The sequence below is a fragment of the Misgurnus anguillicaudatus genome, chromosome 21 (genome assembly GCF_027580225.2).
Source record: "Misgurnus anguillicaudatus chromosome 21, ASM2758022v2, whole genome shotgun sequence".
In the NCBI taxonomy this organism is placed as follows: domain Eukaryota; kingdom Metazoa; phylum Chordata; class Actinopteri; order Cypriniformes; family Cobitidae; genus Misgurnus; species Misgurnus anguillicaudatus.
The window spans coordinates 52,253,361-52,279,252 of NC_073357.2; the positions used below are offsets into that span (position 1 = coordinate 52,253,361).

The 25,892-nt window shown below is 38.7% G+C and overlaps 1 protein-coding gene across 3 annotated transcripts in view; it reads left to right on the top strand.

Moving 5' to 3' along the window:
• Positions 1 to 25,892, top strand: part of usp53a (ubiquitin specific peptidase 53a) — a 59,237-nt gene that overhangs the window by 20,310 nt on the left and 13,035 nt on the right. For all 3 annotated transcript variants that reach the window (XM_073859368.1, XM_073859370.1, XM_073859369.1), the window contains exons 6-15: positions 180 to 293; positions 893 to 975; positions 1,112 to 1,211; positions 4,178 to 4,324; positions 5,673 to 5,822; positions 7,528 to 7,696; positions 10,006 to 10,149; positions 15,219 to 15,353; positions 18,638 to 19,358; positions 20,149 to 20,216. In XM_073859368.1, coding sequence (XP_073715469.1) covers positions 180 to 293; positions 893 to 975; positions 1,112 to 1,211; positions 4,178 to 4,324; positions 5,673 to 5,822; positions 7,528 to 7,696; positions 10,006 to 10,149; positions 15,219 to 15,353; positions 18,638 to 19,358; positions 20,149 to 20,216 — 1,831 coding nt within the window. The remainder of the gene's footprint in view (positions 1 to 179; positions 294 to 892; positions 976 to 1,111; positions 1,212 to 4,177; positions 4,325 to 5,672; positions 5,823 to 7,527; positions 7,697 to 10,005; positions 10,150 to 15,218; positions 15,354 to 18,637; positions 19,359 to 20,148; positions 20,217 to 25,892) is intronic.

Below are 25,892 nucleotides of genomic sequence, written 5' to 3' on the forward strand. Positions count from 1 at the left end.
ATGCAGACTTTGGTTGATTATGCATTGAATCATGCAATCGCATAATTGCGTTTTTCTGGAGGGACTGCTTTATGATGATATTATGTTGACTGCATTTGAAGTCATACCTTCTTGTCTTTTGGGATCTTTAAATGAATAATTTCTCACGACACACACAAACACATTTATGATTTTCATAGGAGAACATTCTTGAAAGAATTCACCTTCACATCGCACCCGATAATGAGACGGACGGCTGCACGTCCAAGTCCTGCATCACTCATCAGAAGTTTGCCATGACGCTTTATGAGCAGGTATTTTTGAATAATCTATTTTGCACATGCATGCACATGCAAATCATGTGACTAATAGAGAATTCATCAGTGTCACACACTGGTGGCTTTCAATCAATCGAATACAGTGAGAGGAAAATGCACAAGGAATACTAATTTAGGGATATTCACACGTCCTGTGCATGGATACATGAGACCAAAGTGAAAAAAATACTATGTTGGTACAATGGAAAAAGTGATCCTATCCAACAGTAGTACCATTTTACTTGAACATGCATAAACACATTGGTACTAAATGATGACCATATTCATGCACAAGGTGTTTATTTGCTACTTTTAAAAGACACATTTTAATCACGATGCATACATTTCATGTTCATGTTACTACCATGGTACATTTTTGTAAAGATGCGTTGCGTTATTCATTGCTTCGCTAAAAAAGGAATTATGGGTATTTCCCATGGGTTTCACCCTCATGTTGCACACACATTGAGCAATGTACAAGTGTAAAAAACAGATTGAGACATACAATACGTCACATAATGTAATTAAGATCGTACATCATGTATTATAGCAGTAGTGACTTGTAATGAATCACTGTGTGTGTGTGTCTCCTGCAGTCGGTTTGTAGAAGCTGTGGTGCGTCATCTGATCCGCTACCCTTCACTGAGCTTGTGCACTATGTGTCCACAACAGCCCTCTGGTAAGCTTCTCATCAGAGAAACACATCTTGCATATATTTTTTAAAACTGAGATACATGAAGCAATCAAGCAAACTCAAACTATCTTATGCAGAACTCTCTTATGTCATCTTCTATCTCTCCTTCTCTGCTCTTCAGCCATCAGATTCATGATAAGCGAGATGAACGGATGCGTTCAGACACGTTCGGAGAGCTGCTGCAGGCCGCAAGTACAGTCGGAGATCTGCGTAACTGTCCGGTAAATGAAACATACAGTACCTGGCCAACCAATTGCATGTTGCTGGCGTCTGTCATGCATACTTTTCAAATTTGGTTAATTTTTATGCCTGTTACTTTTTCAAATGTACTGAAATATGTTAATGAAATATGGTTAATGGCATTGTACAAGCTCGCACACTTTTTCATTTTAAGCTGCACAAGCGCTGCACATTTTATGTAAGGAGAATCAGTGGGTGGTCTTCCTCTCACATGTCCACACATTCTGCATTTTTAAACAGGCACCTATAGGAACTCAAATTGCACTACAGTAACTGTGAGAAGCTACAAGCACTCTTGCACTATAAGGGGATATTACATCAAATGCGTTTATGGCATTTGCATGTGCTTTTTCTGAATGATTTTCTTTGGGCAGTGAGCACTATGCCTGCCACACTACGCGTTTTTGAAGGAGTGCTCGAGCGGAAAAGCCCCCAACGTCATAGCCGTTTTTCCATTGTCCAATCAAATAAGGGGAGAGATGGGCCTTTCGTTGTGGTGCCAGAAGTTTACAGTGGCTTGTAAGGCAGTGCGGGGCAGAGTCCTGCACGGGTCCATTTTTGGAGACCCGTTCCCGTCCGTACCCGCAAAGTTCAGCACCAGATCCGACCCATCACCCGTGCTAATATCAAAATTAAATCCGCACCCGCCCGGACCCGTTAATATTTGGCCCGTTACCCGACCCGTACCCGCATAAATCACACACGCTAAAATCATTCCAATTAAAGTGCTTTATTTTTTTATCTCGTACCTCTCTCCACATCACAACAGCGTCATGAATAGGCTAATGAAACAGGCTAAAGTGCGCTCTGTTTTGTGCCATTTAAGTAGCCTATCGGCACAAATGGAACCTGATAACTATACACAAATAGACATATTAATAAAAAAAAAAACAAGAAAAATAACAACCTCCCTACACAACCCCTGCTGTGCTCCTAAGTCTTGTCTCGAAATGCTTTCTAAGACGTTCAGCTTCCGGCTATCAACAGCAAAACTTTATGCCAGAGTCCTGCAACGCTCGCTCCAACTAGGCTACGAGAAAAATTAACAAAGGTTGCGCACTGTTGTAGTGGTGGTGACGTGATGGGCCAAATGTCATATGTTGCGCGTGTAATGGTAATTAGGGCGTGCACACCAAAGCTTTTACCCCTGCGGACGTTTTTTCAGTGGAGAAGGGGCGGGACAAGTATCACAACAACCAACCGGCCGTTTTTCAAGTAAGCCGGCGGTCAGCGTTTTTTCCGCGCACAGCGCTGAGCGTCGAGAGTTGAAAAAGATTCAAGTTTGGGTGAAATGCTCCGCTCGTCAATGTCAGTTCTCACACGGCCGTCCAATCACAGTGGAGAAGGGGCGGGACAAGTATCACAACAACCAACCGGCTCACAGCTTAAGTATCACAGCTAAAAAGCGCTTAGCTGATAAAACAGCCGTGTTTAAAAGTTTGGTGTGCACATCCTTAGACATAAAAATTTTGCACATATTTTCATTTGCACTACTACCCGCCCGCGGCCCCGCCCGTGAATTTTAGGAATGTCACAATCCACCCGTTTGAGACACTTTTATGCGGGTACCCGACCCGTTGCAGGACTCTGGTGCGGGGCGCCACATTACACATTTAAAATGCGTTTGGTGTGATTGGCCCCTGGTCTGCGCTGAAAGTTTGGTCACTGTGCACACTTTTAATTTACCTAAATTATTTGTTTACGTGATTGATATATTAACATTAATATAAAAAATGCTTTTGCAGTTGCATATGAACAGTTTCGTTGCAAAACGAGATATCCACCGTTTTTTTAATTGTTCAGAAATCTCGTTTTTTGGTTGTGGATTCCAATTAATTTCAATGCAGCTGCAGTTGTTTTGTTTTGATTTAAACCTTCATAACTTAAAAAATACAGCTAAGTAGCACCATAAAACAAAATAATAACATGATAACATAATAATAAACATGTTTTGACAAAAGTGTAATGTTTTGCAACGAAACTCTTCATATACTATCATCAGCATAATATTTTGTGGTATGGCCCCCTTTTGCATGTATAAAACTTGAAAACTCGATCCATGTTATCCCAGCGTGATTTGACAATGTTTTAGAGAGCATCTTGTGTACTATAACAGAAGCAAGGGGACCTGACAGTATGTAGTAAAGTTTGGGTGGTAGCTCAGTTAGGTTACATATGTAATGTAAATGTAAATACATGTTTTTTTAACATAAACATGGTTCCCACAGGTCCTTGAAATCCTTCAAGGCCCTGGGAAGTTATTGAAAATATACATAATGGATTAAGGTTATTAAAAGTGCTTATCTATTTATGCAAGAAGTTATCTGGAAGAAAATCTATATTATTCCCTGTGTAGTGTAGGATAATATCATAAAAATTTCAGACTTTTTAAGCACACATGCTAAATTGTTCGCTTTAAATGCTTATATCTTCTGTATGCAAATGTTGATTCATACCAAAATGCTTTTTTGCATAGTTGTGTTTGACAAATGAAAACATCTCGGGTTATATATGTAACTGTTGTTCCCTGAGAAGGGAACGAGGCGCTGCATCTCCCTTGCCATAATTTCTGCGTTCCTGTAATGGCAATATTTCAGATAGCGATATGCTTCCTGGCTCCCGCGTCACCATGTCTTTGTCATTAAGCCTCACTATTGGTTGAATTTGATATACACATTCAGACGCACTTACTTTTGGAGGCATCACCGCAGTGACGCAGCGCGAGTTCCCACAAAAAGGAACTGTAACAATGTATCTTAAAAGGTAACACGATGCAACCTTGCTCTCACTTGAAATGTGTCCCCACATTTAGTCCTTGAATTTGAGAGTATTGGACCTGGAAAGTCATTGAAATGTCCTCGAATTTGAAGTTAACTAAGGTGTGGGATCCCTGCATAAATCTAAACAATTAACTTTTTCCCTTTTTTAATCTCTACCTCATCAATAGAGTGACTGTGGCCAGAGGATCAAAATCAGGCGTGTGTTGATGAACTGTCCAGAAATAGTGACCATTGGGTTTGTGTGGGACTCTGAACATTCAGACCTCACTGAAGATGTCATCCGATCTCTTGGACCACACTTAAACCTCTCAGGGGTAAGAATGTAACTCTAAATATTCCCAAACGCTGTAATCCACCTGCTTAAGTTTATAATTCAGCAAGATATTTGGCCCTATTCCAAGCATTCAAAACACAAAAGTACACCAGGAAACCATGAGACTGCTCTGAAGAACGTCTGTGGATTAAAATTAAAGCATTTTCCTAAAGTCCACAAATAAATATGTTATAATAGTTTTATTGTATTCTTTAAAAAAATACATTTATTGGTTAATAGTTTTTAAATGTAGATGTGTTATTTATAAAAGTATGGCATTATGGTATTTTTTGATGTACCATGGTGCTGAAGATTACCATATTGTGTCATTGCTTGTACATGATACTGTAAGGAGCATCACAGAATACAATTATACATTATACAAAAAATCATAGACCTCAGTTTATGAGAAACTGCTGATACATGTCAGTGAATATTAAATCATTCTGAGGACCTCCCATTAAAAAAAAGTTATTCTTGAACATTACATAAAATATAAACCCAACTGGAACCCTCCATCCGGATTAAACGACTATAAAAAGAGATGACATCACTGCGGTTGTTCATTGTGTTTTGTTTATTTTTTGTAGTCTCCCAGCTGGCTTTGGTGTCATTGAGGCTTTTTTATATTGATGCCTCCGAGCATATGTGCAAAATAAAGTAGGAGTTTATCTTCTTTATAAAACTGTCCTTGTGTAACTGCATCAGATGCCGGTTAACCCACACCGGATGACCACAGGCCCCAGAAAGGTCACCTGGCATCCGAGCATGTGTAGCTTTGATGTGGGAGTATGCAGCTGCGCTTGGGACTTATTTACCACCTGGCAATTTATGTGTTTATGTGCCAGTGGGTGTGTTTTAAATCACTGCTTTCTCCTTATGTGTACCGCATTGCTAGAGATGTCAACCTACAAATGATTGAGATCTGAAATGGTTCCTTGTCCCCTACTCAAAACAAGCAACGCTGATGCAAAATAACATTCTTGACGCCCACTTCCATGGTACCACCCTCCAGCATTAGATTAGTCTCAGTCGAAACCCCTTGGACATGCACAAAGGCCTTAATTCATTCCCCGTTTCTCCATGTGATGGTGGAGAGGAAAATAGCTTTCCGCCTGCGCGGGATCCATTGTTTTACGTGTCTCAGAAGAAAACCAGCTATGCAGGAACCAGGGGTGGAGGAACAAGTGTCGGTTATGCAATAGCTTGATTTAAACTTGTTTTAGTGAAATGCACACTTCTGAGTTCTGTGTCACTTGCATCACGGTGATTTCATTCATAGTGCCACAGTGTTGCACAAAGAAAATGCCTTTTTTTACTCGCATTAACGTGCATTTGTGTGTTTGCAGCTGTATTATCGTGTCACAGATGAGCGCGCTAAGAAGAGCGAGCTGCTATTGGTTGGAATGATCTGTTATTCCAGCAAACATTACTGTGCCTTTGCCTTCCACGCCAAATCCTCCAAATGGGTTTTCTTTGATGATGCCAATGTCAAAGAGGTGAGAAAATGACAGAGGAATACAAAATACAAATCTCAAGAGTTAATGCATTGCTTCATTGTAGTTAAATTAATGCAGCAATAAAAACATATTGAATAGCTCTAAACTAGTCTATTTTCTTCATGCATTAAAACTATTTATTTTTCCTTCTGATACTGGGATGAAATGTAACCCAATGATATACTTTTCTATTCTTCTATCCTTAACTTCATCTTACTGTAAATGCTACATAACCATCTTTTAACTTGTTATATGTACGACTTCTGGCTATTTAGATGGCTAGCATGTGTTTTTTTTTTCTGAGATGCATTGTGTGTCTTTCATCTCTTCATTAATCTATCAGTAGTCTGGTAGGCTTGTGCTTGCGTCTGCACTTCAGTTCTCACTGGGCTAGTGGCGCCCATTGCCTTCCATCAAGATGGATCACCCTCATAAAGACACGATATGTGCATGAGACATCCAGCAGTCTGGAGCTAGCTTACAATAGTATATAAAGCCCCTATGTAATGTTAAAACATGCCTTGTAAGAAGATCTATATAGTATTTAATGTTCTTACTAAGGCATTAAAACTAGAATAAAAAACGTATTTAGGCATAGATGAATAATAAGAGTTCTGTACATGGTAATGACATATTGTTTGCCTCAAACACAATTGTTTTTTATGTTAACCCTGTGCATGCAAAAGACAGCTGGAAAATAGGCCAATCTCAACACAACACCAACTGTGATGTTACAGTTGTGATGTACGCACCCAACATTAAATTACATGTTAAAGGGACATTTAACTTTTTTTGAAAATATACTAATTTTCCAGCTCCCTAGAGTTAAACATTTGATTCTTACCGTTTTTGAATCCATTCAGTTGATCTCCGGGTCTGGCTCTAGCACTTTTAGCATAGCTTAGCACAATCCATTGAATCTGATTAGACCATTAGCATCGCACAAAAAATAACCAAAGAGTTTGGATATTTTTTCCTATTTAAAACTTGACTCTTCTGTAGTTACAGTGTATACTAAGACCGACGGAAATCTGCGATTTTCTAGGCAGATATGGTTAGGAACTATACTCTCATTCTGGCGTAATAATTCAGGAGTTTGCTGCTGTACTAGGGCTGCAGCAGGCGCAATGATATTACGCACTGCCCGAAAATAGTCCCCTTGGTTACTTTCAATAGCAGGGGACTATTTTTTATTTATTTTAAATAGGAAAAATGTTCCCTATATTTTATTCAAGGCAAATCCTAGGGTTGTAAATGGACATGTAAAACCATCTTTGCACTTAATAAAGCCACATACGTTATTTGTAGATATCAGAAAACAATAACATATTATTTCAATGCATTCTTTGGCACCTTTAATATTAACTACTATAATCTACTGTTTACTATTATAACTATTTTGTTCATCTGAGTCTGATCTTGAAGTAGTCGTCGACCTAATTTCCTCTCTATTTCTGAGTTTTCTGCTTTGTCTCCCTTCCTGCTTTCTGTCCATTTTTAATTAAGAAAAAAGGTTTCCATCTGTTTGCTCTGTACAACTGTGCTGCTTACAAATTCATACCTAAACTATCCTGAGGCATGCACGCTTTCATGTTTAATTAGATTCAAAGATAAACCTATGGTGTAGTTGTTCATGCTTCATTTGTTTCACAACTTTACTAACAACAGATTAACTAACTGCATTTCTTGTCATAAATGTGTATAGGTGGGACCCAGGTGGAAAGATGTGGTCACCAAATGCATCAGAGGGCACTTCCAGCCCTTGCTTTTGTTCTACTCGAACCCTGATGGAAGTGCTTTGAAAACAGAAGAAGCCCCGCAACCTAACAGCACCACCACCCAAAACAAGACCTCTGTCAATGGAGACACACCAGGTAAAAACTGCATTCATTTGTACAGGCCGTATACCAATGAATTTATTTATTTCTGTGTCATTTAGGCAAGCAGTGTAAATTATTTAAAACTGGCACTGTCCCATGAGCGGGACACCTAAGTTTACTTCAATATTTTTTATGTAAATGTTAATCTATCACGGACAAACTATATATTGTTGAAAAGGTCTAAGAATGTAGTTTCCATATTTCAAAGCCTTTTAGCTGTAATAATAATGCAGTAACTGTAATTTATTCATTTGTGACGAGTATGCAGCAAACCTCAGAGCAAACCAACACAAACCTCAGTTTTTTGATAATTTTATGTGTTCAAAATAATACTATATTGCATTTTTTATTTGTTACAAAAAAATGTGAACTGCTATAAAAATTATATTTTCACCTCCAGACACATCTGTAAAAAACGTTAAAGTGTCGTCTTTAAAACAAGACCAAAATTAGACTTCTAGACCCAAAAAATGCCAGAGTTATATATTAATTTGAAGGTGTACATCACCTTTTCACCACACTCCCACTAAAAAAGGGCTACCCCAGTTAAAGGGTTAAACTAAGTATCTGCAGTTACAAAAAAAGTTTGTTCAGAAATTGCATGGACATTATGGGTTGCAGTGTTAACATAGTTGACTTATACAATTAAATATGTTTTACGTTAACCAATGTGTTATGTTTTATGTTTTTCGTTCTCCTTAACAAAAAAATGGAGATTTAACTGTGATTGACAGCTTATAATACTTTATTTCAGTTGGCACCTGTCTAATGGGGGTCAAAATATTGTAATTATACAATATGTGGTCCCTGTAGTGTTTGTCTCCCAAATTTTATTGATATGATCTAGGAGAGATGACAGATCCACACTGACTAATGTTAGTATCGATTGACACCTATTGACCGTTGTTTTCCATTTATAGAGTCAGAGGCGTCAGTGTGATGTATTACAATGCTGAACTAGTGTTACTGGTATTGGTCAGGAAGATTTAGAAAATAACCTAGCGTTTAGCCTCGGATGCCAGTAGTTGCACCACCAACAATGCCCGTTATACACAATACATGGGTGATTCTCACGAAAACTTGGTTTTAAAAATGTCAAGCATGAAAATGTAAAAATTGCTTAAATTTACTTTTTTTCCCACCAGACATTGAAAAACAAAGTCTGGAGTAAATGGGAACATTAATTTAAAAACTTTTACTTATCATTTAACACTTTTTGTAACATAATTTAAAAAATTAGTCCTAAAAAATCTCATTACCGCAACAGTCAGAAAACATCAACACTGACATATTTTCAAAATGACATGACAAACCTGAAAGAACATAATTTGGAGATTCTGCACATGCATTTAAAATCAAAGTATTATGCTTCTATTAATTAAATTAACATTTAATAAGCATCTGTTGCGGTAATGATAATCAAAATGTCGTGTAAGCATTCTGACAAGACAATATTGCAAATTAACTGTAAAAAAATGATCTTACCTGGTAGCCATCTTGAAGTAACTGGTCCATGTGCTTGATCACTCAAAATCAAACTTTATTAAAATTCTGTATGTGTGCTTAAACTGTTCTCAAAAAGTGTTGCGGAGGATGAGAACATCAGGCATGGACACATCATTTTCCTAATTTTTCTTCATTATTATTATACATGAATATTCAGTTAATATTTTTTCTGTCATCTAAAGTAGTCTAGCAAAACAACCTTTTTTTTCTTAATATTTTTGTGTTAATTTGATTAAATTACAACATAACGCATGTTCAAACACAGCCGGACACATTGCGGTAATGAGAATTTCAGCAGAAAATGAGATGAAATTTCCAATTATAAATTCTTATGTTGAAATCACACATTGTGCAAGGTAAAACACAGTATTGTGTTAATTCTGATGCTTTTTAATGTTACTATATTACACATTTTAAAGCTAAAATCATTAGTGGCGTGGTGTATCAATGGTTTCGTGAGAATCACCCACATATTATGTATCCCTAAACTCTAACTGATTAATAGAAATGTTATTCCATGTATAACAAGAATGTTGATCACAAAACAGATCATATTTTGGCAAATTATGCAACATGCATTGTTATATTGTAAAATGTCTAAATTGTACAGAAACAGAAGAAATTGTCTTTGGTTGAATCAGAGCTTTAAAATTGTTTTTGACTTCACAGACTTAACAGACAACTGCATACTCCCCATTTCTAACTAGTACCAATGATCTGTCTCAGAGCTAGTAACACATTATTTACCTGTCTTTTCTTTCTTTTTTTCACTTTCTCTTTCTTTCTCTCTCTCTCAGGTACTCCCGTACTGGGTAAGAAGCTGGAATTAACTCGGGAAAATCTGACTGCGTTCTTCAATCATGGTACTTTGAAGCTGAAGACTCAGCCGCCCTCCTTGTTCAGTCGTGACAGTAATCAGACCAGCGCCGGCAGAGGGCCAGGTATTCAACCACTTCAAAATCTGAACAAATACAATTAACTAAACCTACAGTAGTGTACATCTTTAATTATATTCCCGCTTTGGAATTATATGGTTCTATCTGCATTATGTGTAGTTTTTTGAGATATCGAGTTTCAAAGGTTTTGAGTTCCGTATAGCAAAATTATATGGGGAACAAATCTCTTTTAAACACGAAAATGACAGAGACACTAAGGGGTGGTTTCCCAGACAGGGCTTATCCTAGTCCAAGAATAAAATGCATGTTTGATCTGCCTTCATTTAAAAACAACTTGTACTGACATATCTTAACATATATCAGTGGCATTGTTTTGTCTCAAGATGCACACACCAGTATTGTTTGTTAAAAACTACTTAAATGTCCTAATATAACTAAGACCTTTTTCTCTTTAAACAAATCAAGAACCAACATTTCTGTTCAGGAATGTGTCCTAAAAAATAAGAAAACAGTGATGTAGCCAAGAATTTGCATTACCTTGATTTACCTGTGTCAGCCAGACCTCATCCTTTTTTCATGAGCAGTGCGGTGGTCAAAATGTCCTTACAGGAGGTAACATTTTCCCCCACAAAGTATTTTAATACCCAGAGGATCAGACAGATACACATGCATTTGAACAAAGATAGACAAGAAAGACTTCTTGTAGACTTATTACCTTTTTACTCCAGAAGCCCACATTCCACTCTTAATACAAACCATAATAGCTTGATGCATCTCTCTTTTATTGTTCAAGTTTCTCTGAAGAGTTTCCACTAAAAGCTCTTATATCAACCTACTTAATGGCTTTCTGTCCTAAGGCAATAAAAATATTTCTTTTGGCTCTGAAAATAGCTGATAAAGCCACGCAGAATGACTTGCGTATTATAGTCTGCAGCAGTTTAGAAGCAGAGCTGCAATTTTAAGTAAGTTTTAATCGAATGTGACAGTAACTTGGTACCAGTTTGTGCCAAGCCATTTCATTCAGTTTATTTCCTGATATAATTACATTTATTTTGATAGTATTGTGATGATATGCAGTCAGTGGCCTCATAAAATCATTAATACTTAGGCCACACATGAAATGCATACATTTTATTACATTAAACACAACGATCAAAGCAATTTGCTTATGCAAAAATTATGCTTGCTTTTTTTTGCCATCATCCTCAAGCAACTCATCCCAGTATCATTTTTAGTAGATGTATGTGGTCATGTCTCTAATAGGTGTTCCTGTGTAACCCAAGGGGCAACCTTCTGTTTACTTTTGTGAATCCAACACGGAAATTACTTCTGCAATTCATCGCTTGCTCCAATGTTAGAGCAGAAAAAATAAAATATGTTTCAGTCTGGTACAAAAAGTGGTTTTGGTTAACAGCTAATTTTGCCCTTCATAACAACTTTGTAACTCATCCACTTAAATTATATAAAGCTTTAAAGTTCTGCATAATTAAGGGCATGGCCACTTGAGTGACGGGTGAATTGCCACTGCTGTCTCTTCCGTCAAGCCATGCGGGTGTGGTTTTAGCAACCAGTCACTTCAGCTCCACCCACATTTCCCCTCTTTCCCCTTATTTGGTTATCTGGTAGTGATGCGTGGTAATGCTGGCGATGGCCAGCTCCGCCCCTTTTGGACTTCAAAAATGCTCTTCAGAACCTATGGGTGATGTCACGGACACTACGTCCATTTTTTATACAGTCCATGGTGTCGCAACAGGCGTAATTCTTCATATTAAATGTGGACATGTTTCACTTAGTTTGACAACCAGAAATGTCTTTAAATACTTAACTAACTCTCATGCTGTGTTCACACCATGGTAGAGGCATCTAGCGCGACATTGATTTCAATGTTCAATGTTTCTGGAGGTGTCGCGGCGCGAATGAGGCATTTAGCGCGGCGCAGTAGACGCGATTCCGCCTCATTTGCGCGTCTAGTTCGCGCTAATGCCGCAAATTGAGCGTTGCTGTGGGAAAAGCGTGAGTTGAAAAATTTGAACTTTGGCGGAAAAACGCACCGCGGTAACCAATCAGGAGCTTGCTATAGTAGTGACGTGATAACTAGGGATGTAACGATTCAATCACGGTCCTCATTAAAAATGCCTGTCTGAAATCGATTCTGCACAGCTTGTGCCTGTATTATGGCATTTGGTCAGTAGGAAGTCCTTATCAATCTAAAATCATTATGAGTCGGAGTCGTTTATAACGTGCATTTAAAAAAGCAACACTCGTTAAACAAAATCATTCAAAATATTCTTTATTATCATGAAAATACCTGAAACAATTTGAAGAACAGCGTATAAATATTCATGTGTAGACATTTCCTGGAATAGCGTTTGTAATGCTACTTCTTGTGTGGCACAAAGGGAGTTTCTGCACGGGAGCGCCCTCTGGCGTTCGGATGTGCCAGGATTTCACCGTAATTCATTCAAATTCATTCATTGAGAAAACGCGCATTTGCACGATGAATCGTTACACCCCTAGTGATAACAGAAAGTGAGCGGAGTTGCAGAAGCCCCTCCCATGACGCGAATTTCCGCGTGAATGTCTCTATGACTAGAATTGCATGCGCGTCTTTCACACGAGAATGAAGCGAGTACTCTTAAAATTTTCAAGCGTCCAACTACGAGCGGTAGACGCGAATTTGACACCTCAAACGCGTCTGGTGTGAACCCAGCATTAACTATTAACTTTCCCAGTCTAACTCTATTTACGTATATAAAAAAAACGTTTTGTATTTTTGCCTAAGTCCTACTTTTAAATATGGGTTTGTAATCCACATTTATTGTTAGCTCATTGACAAAGTGTTGAATGTTCTCTCATCTGTAAGTCACTTTGGATAAAAGCACCTGCTAAATGAATAAATGTATATTTTTTATATTGGTGATATTAAACCCTACCAAGCTTTTTTGGGTACAAGTGGAACTCATAATTTCCATCTTTAAAATAAATGCCACACATACACTGTAAAGAATTTGCTGTAATTTTGCAGCTGGTTGCCAGTAACTTACTGTAGAAGATAAAGTCTGAAAATGTTTCATGTTCATTTAACTTTGAACAAAATGTTGCCAGTAAATTACATAAATGTAAAATCTACAGTAAGTTACTGGCAGATAGTTGCCAGTAATACCCATTAATACTGTAATTTCTACAGACATTTTTTACAGTGTAGTGTATATAATGCAAAAACATTCATGGGTGATTCTCACGAAAACTTGGTTTTAAAAATGTCAAGCGTAAAAATTGCTTAAATTTACTTTTTTCCCACCAGACATTGAAAAACAAAGTCTGGAGTAAATGGGAACATTTATTTAAAAACTGTTACGTATTATTTAACACTTTTTGTAACATAATTTAAAAAATTAGTCCTAAAAAATCTCATTACCGCAACAGTCAGAAAACATCAACACTGACATATTTTCAAAATGACATGACAAACCTGAAAGAACATAATTTGGAGATTCTGCACATGCATTTAAAATCAAAGTATTATGCTTCTATTAATTAAATTAACATTTAATAAGCATTTGTTGCGGTAATGATAATCAAAATGTCGTGTAAGCATTCTGACAAGACAATATTTCAAATTAACTGTAAAAAAAATAATATTACCTGGTAGCCATCTTGAAGTAACTGGTCCATGTGCTTGGTCACTCAAAATCAAACTTTATTAAAATTCTGTATGTGTGCTTAAACTGTTCTCAAAAAGTGTTGCGGAGGATGAGAACATCAGGCATGGACACATCATTTTCCTAATTTTTCTTCATTATTATTATACATGAATATTCAGTAAATATTTTTTCTGTCATCTAAAGTAGTCTAGCAAAACATCCTTTTTTTTCTTAATATTTTTGTGTTAATTTGATTAAATTACAACATAACGCATGTTCAAACACAGACGGACACATTGCGGTAATGGGAATTTCAGCAGAAAATTAGATAAAATTTACAATTATAAATTCTTATGTTGAAATCACACATTGTGCAAGGTAGAACACAGTATTGTGTTAATTCTGATGCTTTTTAATGTTACTATATTACACATTTTAAAGCTAAAATCATTAGTGTCATGGTGTTTCAATGGTTTCGTGAGAATCACCCTCATACAGCTTAAAGGCGATTGTCTTATTCTCCCCATCGTGACATATATCCGAGTGAAACGGTTCTGAAATGAATAAAAGGTAGAGCTTAACTGGAATTCGTTGATCGAGAATTGATTTACTCCAGGTACTCAGGCAAATTGGAGATACCAAATTGTCCCCCCAACCTGTGTATGGATCAACTTGTCTGAATAAAACGTATATATGGATTAACTGGTTTTCGTCTCGCCATGAATATAGCCATAGATGCTGGAATGGCGAAAAGAAATAAAGGAAGAAAAATAAATAAATTTAAAAGTTACATTTCGTTGGGTCTAGCTTGGACATTTGGGCCCTATTACAAGAATCATCGTCTCTCTTTACCCCACTAGCCAAGGCCTTGAAAAGTCTGCATTGTTTGAGGGCAATAAATGCTCTAGCTCTTTTCACTGACCACTGTCTTTCTCTGTCTCTTTCTCTTTATGTCCACTGCACTCTCATGTAACACTTCATTGCTTTTCGCCTTCAGCACAGCAAAAATGTAGAGCAAACACACACACACATATACATTGGTAGAAGTTAAGGTTTTTATGCTCGGCTGTCCTTCCCAGAAGCCTCAGGGTTGTATTTAAGGAGTGCAGAGGGCACACTTTCTCCCACCATCCCAATGATTCTTTACTTCAAGTGTACTCTGAAGCTTTATTTTAAGGGTGCTACGTATGGATTTTCCAGCGGGGCAATAAAGCACACTTGACACCTTTTAAATAGCCGCATTAACATTTCAGAATTTCTATATGAGAAAACCACAACACTCAGAATGTGATGTATGGCCATTTATGGGTTTTAGATAATGAATTCAAGCTATAAAGTTTTATTATCTCTGTGGGACATTCATACAAGAAGGAACTAATGTAGCAGAATTTCTTAATACTCAAAACAATACAAACCACAGTCTTGGTGAAAAGTGGTGTAAACTGTTGCAATGTGTTGTTTGTTTTCCAGTGAAGCTGAACTTTGATCCGAAAAGTCGATTCAGAGAGATTTTGAGGGAGTTGCCTAAAGATGGCCGTCCCGTTAACGTTATAAAGAAGGATTCGGACAGGTCACAGGCCAGACCGGAAACACAAAGACGCCGCGGTAAGAGAACTCTCACAGACTTACATTTTGTTTTGGGCAAAAGATCTTTGTATTAGATGTTGGCATGTAACTCATGAATCACGTATGATGTAGGGTTTCAGCTGTCAAGAAAGACCTGAAAATATTATTACATTTTTGTTATTGTGATATCCAGTTCTGGGGAAAAAATGAACGAAAGTCTCCACTAGGCATGGGCCGGTATGAGAGTTTGGCGGTATGATAATCTTACGGAAAAATACTACAGTTTTACTGTGTTGCAGTATTGCCATTGCAACACTCAAAATGTCTGCATATACAAACAACAATTTTTCAACTGGACACAATACATTTTATGTAAGGAATAATTGACGACGGGCCATTGAATTATAAGAAAATAATGCACACCAAGGTGGTAATGCAGCACGTGGTATTATTCCGCTTATACCACGGTTACCACAAACATTGCTCTGGTGCCTATTTTCAAGACATTTGAAAAGATAGGTGTGCGGTTTACAGAAAAATAATCAACACCCATAGAACATTTCTCAGCCAATCAGAATGCAGCATTCAACAGACCCGTGGTATAATTAATTTTAAGCAACATACAACATGTATGCCAGGTAAAAATAATGTCTTAAATTATAATATTCCTTTAAAAAATTATAAAATTAAAATGTATTAATATTAAACATATTAAATGTAAACATCAAATCAATTACATGACTTAATTATTTACCTTAATTTTGTGTAACAACTTTTACCTTGAAAACAGTATCACGTAAAATGTTAGTGGCTTTGAAACCTTGACTCTTTAAAACCTTTGTTACCTTGAAACCTGTAACCGGACCATGCCTAGTCTTCACAATGGTGGCAATGCATTTTTATTACTTTTTTTTTTTTTTAAATGTACAATAATTCTGTAGTTTTAGTGCCACGGCTACGTCTCTGTTTGCTGCTTACCCAAGCAAAAATATTTAAAACTATGCATTGCATATATAGTGTGTCTTTACTCTTGTGGCAAATAATACCCTTTTCAAAGTCTTTGCGGACTTCTTTATAGAAGAGCAGATTTATGACGATGACACTCCGAGCTTTTAGCAGCGCTTTGGAGTGGAATAAACTGCCTTAGTGTGCTTTGCTGGTGCTTACGTAACCTTGGGTCATTGAGAAGTGTTAAAAATACAGATTACCTCTGACGTGAGTCCACTGATCTGCGCTGGGCAGCTAACTCTTCCATTGCACAGTAATGTCATTTTTTAAAGATGTATATTGTCTTTATGTTGTGGTGCTATTTATAAAAAGAGTTTTGTGAATCATAACCTTTATTTTTCTTATTTTCATTTAAAATGCATTGACCGCATTTTAAGGAAATCGGTATAAAGTGTCACCTCTTTATGGTCAATCCCAAAGGCTTATCACATTATGCAGCGGTCATGTGACCAACATTACTATCTCATTAAATTGGTCATAAGCAGTAAAATCGTGCTTTGCAAGCCAAGCTGCTTGACTTTCCTTCACCCTTGGTGAGCTGGTAGATGTAAATGGCTTACTAATGGCTATTAAAGCATGCATATCTTTGACCAGGCTGCTGCCGCCTTGTACAGAGTTAACTATGCAGGCTGAGGCAATTTGCATTTTCAGTGTTTTTTTTGTGTGTGTGCCGTAAGACAAAGACGCATTAATGAGATCATCATGCTTTTATTTTAAAGCTTGTTCTGCGTAACGGTATACAGTAGTAAACTTGGCAATGTGGCACCACAGCATTTGAGATTTGCACTGCTGCAGAGTTTCTATGCCAGCTCATTAACAGTGCCAATATCAGCATTGTTCTGCACAAAGAAAGTCACCAGTCCACCTTCACAAGAAGAAAGGTTATCCAGGCTATTAGTGCAAGACCGCATTTGTGAAGATGGATGATTCTTATCTGTAGACTAGGAGCAAGTGTAGCATTTAAGAAATCTGACTTTGGGAATGGACTGTGTATCTTTTTGTTGATTGGATGCTTGGTTATTTTAATGATAAAAATAAATCCTTTTGGTCTAAAACCTGAATGTATACACTAAAAATGCTAGGTTATTTTTTAAGCCATCATTGGGTCAAAAAGGGACCAACCCAACCCGTTGGGTTTATTTCAACCCAAAATGTTGTTGTAACCAATTGTTGGGTTGAATATAAAAATTTTCTGTTTTCATTTAATCCAAGGATGGGTTTGTCCCTTTTTGACCCAACACTGGGTTGAAAATAACCAAGCCATTTTGTAAGAGTCTATGGGTGGATTAAGGACATACAGTATACCATCCCCAAATTCTGACCCAAAATAATCGTGTTCCTATAGTTCATTGGATAGCATTTTGGGTATGTATCCAAGGGAACACAAGTGCTGATAAAAATGTCAAGCTTTAATGCATTGTGAATCGCTTTGAATAAAGTCATTTGTCAAATGTGTAAATCTTGACTCTTTCCCCTCCAGCGTTTTTTTAAAAAGTTGCCAGCCAGCGCCAGCATTTTTCATGATTTTCACAAAAGTGTAAAGGCCAATTTATAGTCATGCGTAAGTTCTGGCTATCTGTATCCTGTGCGTAGCTCTGCATAGTCTGACGTGCACCTCGCAAAATTTTAACAGCGCGTCAGATCTACGTGGACCGCAAGCGCTGTGATTGGTCCATCAGAACCTCTCCCGTCAGGTAAAAATACTGTGTCATCATAGGTGTTTCCGTTTGCGACTGTGAAAACAAAGATGAGCCAAGTTGAGGAGTGATTTAACTCAAACGCGTGGATACTGCCTACCAGCGGTCTGCGTGTGTGTTTGCACATCGACGCGGACGACGACACAAAAGTATAAATGAAAACCGGCGTGGAACATACGCCGTAGGACCTACGCACAACTATAACGACCCCTTAATGCCTTACAGAAAATGTTCTTCCTAAAATATTCTCAAATAAAAGAACAGACTCTCTGCTTTAAAAAAAACAAAAACGTTTTATCATACCTTCATTAGTTCTCTTTTTATCACCTCTCAAATATGGGTAGGTTTTTCAAAAACACCAAAGTTTGGGCAATAACCTGAGATAATTAAATTTTTGTGAAGGACTTTTGATCGAGATAAAGATGCAGAGCGATCCTCAAAACTTACACGGACATACAGCTGTTTGCCTTGGGGTGAAACTTCTAGGTTTTATAAGTTGCGGAAGAGCGCCACCTGGTAGATAGCCGGAAATACTCGTCATTAGCTGGGAAGTGTTGTTGTTATATACTACATGCATAAAAAATTCTAAAAATGTATGTATTTGTGTTTTTCTTCCAGATGTACCTCCTGAGAAGCCACATTCCCGCTCATTGTCCCCTCCTGAGAACGGTTTCAAGCAACTTGAGTCTCGGCTTTACTGCAGTCAGGGCAGGGGGCCAACAAAGGCCGAGCGTGGGCCTGTCGACAACAGCCACCTCAACTATCAGCCGCGGTCCCAATCCCAGCCTCGTGTCCCAGTGCATTCCCCCATCGGCAGTCAATCCCGGAGAACAGATCTCGGCAACGGCTACGACACAGACAGCAGTCAGGATTCTCGCACCTACGAAGTTTCCCGTGGCCGTGCCAACAAGGCATGGAGACCGATGCGAGAGGCCCTCAATGTCGACAGCGTTCTTAAAAGCGACGGTTATCAAAACTACCAGAACTCTCGCAGACAGACCCCGAATAACGAAAGTGGGGAGTTGTCTTGGAGCCGGAGCCGGTACGAGGAACGCAAACCTAAGAGTTTAATGACCATCTATGAGGATGAGCAGAAGCAGGATATGGGCAGCAGGAGTTCGCTGGAGTCAGACGGCCGTGGACCTCCAGAACAGGAAAGGGTGAAAGGAACGGTCAACGCACTTACTTTACGAAATGATAACTGGAAGATCCAACGCACAGAGTCTGGATACGAAAGCAGCGATCGTCTCAGCAGCAGCTCGGCTAACCTGGACTCCCCAGTGGTGGAGAATCCGAGCAATAAAGAAATGCACTCGAAACCAGAAGTACTCTTGTTAAGGTAAGAAAGAAAGCAATCAGAACATTTGCATTTAAACAAGACACACGGGGACATAAAGTCACCGTAATGGTGACATAAATGTGATCATTATTAAATTTATACCAAACCCATTTCATTACGATCTAAACCAATTTACACAACCTTGCTTAATTGCATTTGGTTCTCTGTGGTGTCCAGAAGACTGTGATTGTGGATTTGAAAGCTAAATAGTGGGATGTCTTGCCCTCATTAGATGTTTCTCTAGAAATGAATGACATTTAAAAAAGTCTGATATGCTTTTTTGATGACGGTACATCTTTAACATGACGAAATCCCTCATTAATATAATTTAAGAGAAAAAAAATCATACAGTCACAAGAGCGATTACTATTTGCACTAGATAAATAAAGCTGTGTTTGTGTGTATCTCAATTGGTAAAACATTGCATTAGCACCACAAAGATCACATACATCACACATACTGATCAAATTTATCGCTTTAATGCAATGCAAGTCGCTTTGAAAAAACATCTGCCAAATGCATAAATGTAAATTTTTTATCAAGCAGTAGCCTCTGATATTACAGAGTGAAAACGTTAAAGAGTTTTTGTTTATAAAAATGTGGAGAATCTAATTTTGACATTGACAAATTTGGACCTTACATAGTGAAAGACGAGGATAATGTTTTTACATGCATACAAATACAACAGAGTAGAAAATCTAGTGTGACCACCACAAATGCGTAGCCAAACACAACTTGTGAGACGTTGCTATTGAGTATTTTTATACATTTCAATGCATTGTATTTTTAGGGACCTGAACTACCAACGAAGGTACGAAGAATTAAAGGGAGAGATCTCACCTTCATCCATCTCTTACGGTAAACGTCCTTTTATACAAATTATACTTGGGGAATAAAGAAAATATGCAATTAAAATCGTGTGAGAAATCTGGCAGGATGGAAAAAGTTCAAGTTCATTTTATTTGCACAGCAGATTTACAACACCCACTCGACCGTACACTCAAAGTAACCATACAGCAAAAATCAATACGAAATCACAGCAAAAGCACCCTCCTCTCTACGCTTGAGCCTAAAGTGAGGGACTACCAGCAAAGCACGGTCGCAGGATCTTAGGCTTCTGGATGGAGTGTATAGATGAAGAAGTTTCAGGGTTCCCGTGGGTCCTTGAAAGTGTTAATCTGGGGTAGAGCTGCACGATTCTGTATAAAACGAGAATTACGATTCTTTTGCTTAAAATAAAGATGACGATTCTTTCACAATTCTCAAGAACTTTGTACAACCTCTGAACATTAGTTTAACATGAGTTTTTACAGGTGCAAAGATTTATGCTTCTGAAAGTTTCAGTTAATGTTAATTGTAGAGTTATTATGTATTCATTTTATTTAAAGAAAAGGTGCAGTGTGTAAATTTTAGTGGCATCTTGTGGTGAGGTTGCAAATTGCAACCAACGGCTCAGTCCACTGCTCACCCCTCGCTTTTGAAACACATAGAGATGGTACGGTAGCCACCACCAGACAAACATGTCATCGTCGGAGACAACTTGGTAAAAAAAATTGTCCGTTAAGGGCTTCTGTAGAAAAATGGCGGCACAAAATGGCGACTTCCATGTAAGGGGACCCTCTGTGTATGTAGATAAAAGGTCTCATTCTAAGGTAATAAACAGATAACGGTTCATTATGAAAGGTCTTTATACATCCCTGATAATATAGTTTTGTATATTATTTTGCATTTCTGTCAAGAGATCCTTCTAAAAAATTACACACTGCACCTTTAAGTAGACATAGATTAACATTACTTTATGTAATGAGCAATGACGCGGCTTGGCAGCAACCAATCGCAAGGGGGAAACGTTCGGCGGCAACCAATCGGAAGGTGGAAACCTCCACTTGAGAGGATTCCGGAGAATGCATTTGAGCGTTTTTTTGACACTCTCGCTGGCGGCGTTAACGTCCATCGGGTGAATAAATCTACATACATGCTTAATCTTCACGCCCACTACACTTGTCGGACGTATCTGCGCTTTGCTCTGCCTCACTCATTTTCTTTAGTTGCGGTTTTTTTCTTTCTAACTACTTGCGCAATAATAAATGTGACGTCAAGACGTCATCGCGACCGCTGTGATTGCGTGTTGTCCAGAGAACTGACAAGACTGCGTCTGTCCTCCTTAAAAATATAATTACCTGAATCGTCGAAATGCTGGATTAAGATCGTTTGAGGGGTCGAATCGAGATCACGATCTTTTAACGATTAATCGTGCAGCTCTAATCTGGGGGGGAAATTTAAGGTCCTGGGAAGTTTTTGAAAATATACATGCATAGATACAGGTCATTGAAAGTGCTTGAATCTATTTTATGCAAGAAGTTTTCTGGGAAAAAATCCATATTATTCCCTGTGTACTATAGGATAATATCATACAAATTCTAGACTTTTTAAGCACGCGTGCTACACTGTTCGCTTTAAATGGTTATATCTTCTGTTTGCGAATGTTGATTCTTACCAAAATGATTTTTTGCGTAGTTGTGTTTGACACAAAACGTCTCGGGTTACGTATGTAACTGTAACCTGAGAAGGGAACGAGACGCTGCGTGTCCCTTGCCATACTTCCTGCGTTCCTGTAACGCTGTCTATGGCAAAATTTCAGATTGCGATATATACTTCCTGGCTCCCGCGTCACCCTGTCTTTGTCTTTAAGCCTCACCATTGGTTGAATTTGATATACACATTCAGACTCACTTACCCCTGGAAGCGTCCCCAAGGTGTCACCCCAGTGACACAGTGCGAGTTCCCTCAAAAGGGTACTTTAACAATATATTTTAAAAGGGTAACACGATGTAACTTTGCTCTCACTTGAAATGTGTCCCCACATTTAGTCCTTGAATTTGAGGGGGATTTGCACCTGGAAAGTCCTTGAAAGGTCCTTAAATTTGAAGTTAACTAAGGGCGGGAACCCTGAAGTTTAGAAAGATAGTCACGATCTAAGTTATGTAGTTTTATATACAAAAAGAAGAATTTTAAAATCTATTCTCTGGTGAACCGGCAACCATTGGAGAGAAATTTGGCTACAGCTTTTTTATGTATAAAATATTTGAAAGTTATCTTGCAGAGTAAGAGTCAAACTGAAAGACTGTGCCCAACCAGACAGAATACTGAGCTATACTGTCAGGAAGAGGTGGGATTCGCACACATGCCTAAATAATATGACATTGTGTACCCGCACCGGTCCATCATGGGCTGTTATCAGCTCCCACGTCCCAGATAAACTGCTGAAGCGAAGGGTGCAGATGAGGTCGTGCGCTAGCACCAATGGTTGTCAACGCTTGGAGGTGTTTGTGTGCAAGTGTTGTGATGGTCGTGATGGGGGATTGTTTACCTCTGGTTGAAGGTGGTTTATGGGGACTTTACGGGCTAAAGAAGTGAAGCAGAAAGGACAGCCTAAAGGGATGTCCCCTGGGCTCGACTTTTAAGAGTGTTTTTTTTTTACTGCAGGGTGAATGGCAAGTGTTTGCGGCCATATGGGGTTATGACTGTGATGTCATCTTTTGACTGAAAATGGGGAATGACCATGGCTGTTTATGATTTTTGGGGGTGTATTTAACGTTTAGGATTTTTAGATGGTCTTTATCTTTTGCTGCAATCTGGATTTAGGACATAAATGGAGAACAAATGCAGTTCAGAGCTTCTCTTCATATGTTTGTTTTTATGCTGCAGTATACCTCCTCATTTTATTTTAGCTTGCTTTGAAGATGTAATGACAGCCCTTTCCAAATGTGTCAATTTGGCATTTGTTCAAATATGGTGTCTGCTGTTTATTGCCTCTCAAAATGCACTGGCCTAATTTCAGTGGGCAACTTTGAATCCTTTAATCTCGAAAAAAATTGAGGGAATTAAAACTTATATTTATTAAACATATATTCTTAAATGATATGTACATTATTCATTTGCACATAAGGCACACTTACACATACAAAATACACGACAAAATATGAAAACATTTATTTCATAGAAGGATACTACAAGCAAACATCTCTCAAGTTTTTTTTAAAGAGTATGTTTGTTTTCAAGCCTGGTTTGACATTTTAAAATGTATTGCAGTAAAACGGTTTCGACATTTTTATTAATTGCACCTCTGTCTATTTTAGGGAAGAGGTTTTTTGAAATATTTTGTTAACATCCCAGACATTCAGTAAACAGTACAGTTAAACATTGCCCCTATCTAAAATGCACTGTAGAGACATTTTCTTTGCAGTTTCTTGCATCATCTGTTTTTTTTTTTCGAATGCCAGCCGTCTAATTTTCGCCACACTGTTTTGTTCTTTTGTTTGGTGTGCTTTGTGCTCACAGTTTTCAGTGTGCCAGGTGTGCTTTTTGTCCCATAAGATGTTTGAAAAGGTCAAGTCAGCGAGAGCCGAATGTTCAGCCTGCTAAACAGACTGCTGCATGTTGTTTGGTTTCCTTGGTTATACCGAGACTTGCTATTCTTATTTACTTTGTCCTCATAGCATTTGGGGTTCAGTGTAGATGCCATAAAGGCCAAGAATGTTTTACAATCAGTGCCTGTCTAAACACATTTTCACCTGTTTTACAAAGTGAGATTTGTCTTGATAGCATGAATGATATTTGTGTATAACAACTTGCTGACTGTAAAAATGAAATTAGAATCACTGCACCTGAAGTTTATGAGTCCATAAGTGACTAAGCAGTCAGTTAAACGATACAAGTAAATGCAGAAGAGTAATTTTAAGATTGGATAATAATACTACGCATAAAATTAATAGAATTGTGCATTGAAGTAATAATATTGTAAGGTGGAGTGACAGTATTGCACATTGGAGTAAAAATATTGCACATTGGTTGGAGTAGTAATGTTGCACGTTTGAGTAATAGTATTGTACATTGGAGTGACAGTGTTGCACATTGGTTGGAGTATTAATATTGCACGTTGGGGTAATGAAAGTGCACGTTGTGGTAATGATATTGCACGCTGTGGTAATAGTATTGTATTGCGCGTTGGATGGAGTGATGGTATTGCACGTTGGTTGGAGTAACAGTATTGCGCGTTGATCTGAGTAACGGTATTGCCCGTTGGTTGGAGTGACAGTATTGCACGTTGGTTTGAGAAAGTATTGCCCGTTGGTTGGAGTGACACTATTGCACGTTGGTTGGAGTGACAGTATTGCACGTTGGTTGGAGTGACAGTATTGCGTGTCGGCCTCGGTGGCGATATTGTGCTTTGTATGGAGTGGCGGTATTGCATGTTGGTTGTTGCGGCAGTTTTGCACGTTGGTTTACATCACTGTATTCCACGTTGCGGTATTGCACATTGGATGGAGTGATGTTATTGCACGTTGGTTGGAGTGACATTATTGCACGTTGGTTGGAGTGACGTTATTGCACGTTGGTTGGAGTGACGTTATTGCATGTTGGTTGGAGTGACGTTATTGCACATTAGTTGGAGTGACGTTATTGCACGTTGGTTGGAGTGACATTATTGCATGTTGGTTGGAGTGACGGTATTGTGCTTTGTATGGAGTGGCGGTATTGGGCATTCGTTGGCATGACCGAGTTGCAGTTTGCATGGGATGGCGGTATTGCACGTTGGTTGTTGCGGCGGTATTGCCCGTTGGTTGGAGTGACACTATTGCACGTTGGTTGGAGTGACAGTATTGCGCGTCGGCCTCGGTGGCGGTATTGTGCTTTGTATGGAGTGGTGGTTTTGCACATTGGTTGGCGTGACTGTGTTTGCGGTTTGCATGGGGTGGCGGTATTGCATGTTGGTTGTTGCGGCGGTATTGCACGTTGGTTTACGTCACTGTATTTCACGTTGCGGTATTGCACGTTGGATGGCGTGACGTTATTGCACATTGGTTGGAGTGACGTTATTGCATGTTAGTTGGAGTGACGTTATTGCACGTTGGTTGGAATGACGTTATTGCATGTTGGTTGGAGTGACGGTATTGCGCTTTGTATGCAGTGTCGGTATTGGGCATTCGTTGGCATGACCGAGTTGCAGTTTGCATGGGGTGGCGGTATTGCACGTTGGTTGTTGCGGCGGTATTGCGCGTTGGTTGGAGTGACAGTATTGCGCATCGGCCTCGGTGGCAGTATTGTGCTTTGTATGGAGTGCTGGTATTGCACATTGGTTGGCGTGACTGTGTTTGCGGTTTGCATGGGGTGGCGGTATTGCATGTTGGTTGTTGCGGCGGTATTGCACGTTGGTTTACGTCACTGTATTCCACGTTGCGGTATTGCACGTTGGTTGGTGTGACGTTATTGCACGTTGGTTGGCGTGACGTTATTGCACGTTGGTTTGAGTGACGTTATTGCACGTTGGTTGGAGTGACGTTATTGCACGTTGGTTGGAGTGACATTATTGCGCGTTGGTTGGAGTGACGGTATTGCACTTTGTATGGAGTGGCGGTATTGGGCATTCGTTGGCATGACCAAGTTGCAGTTTGCATGGGGTGGCGGTATTGCACGTTGGTTGTTGCGGCGGTATTGCTGTTGGTTGGAGTGGGAGTAGTGCGCATTGGTTGG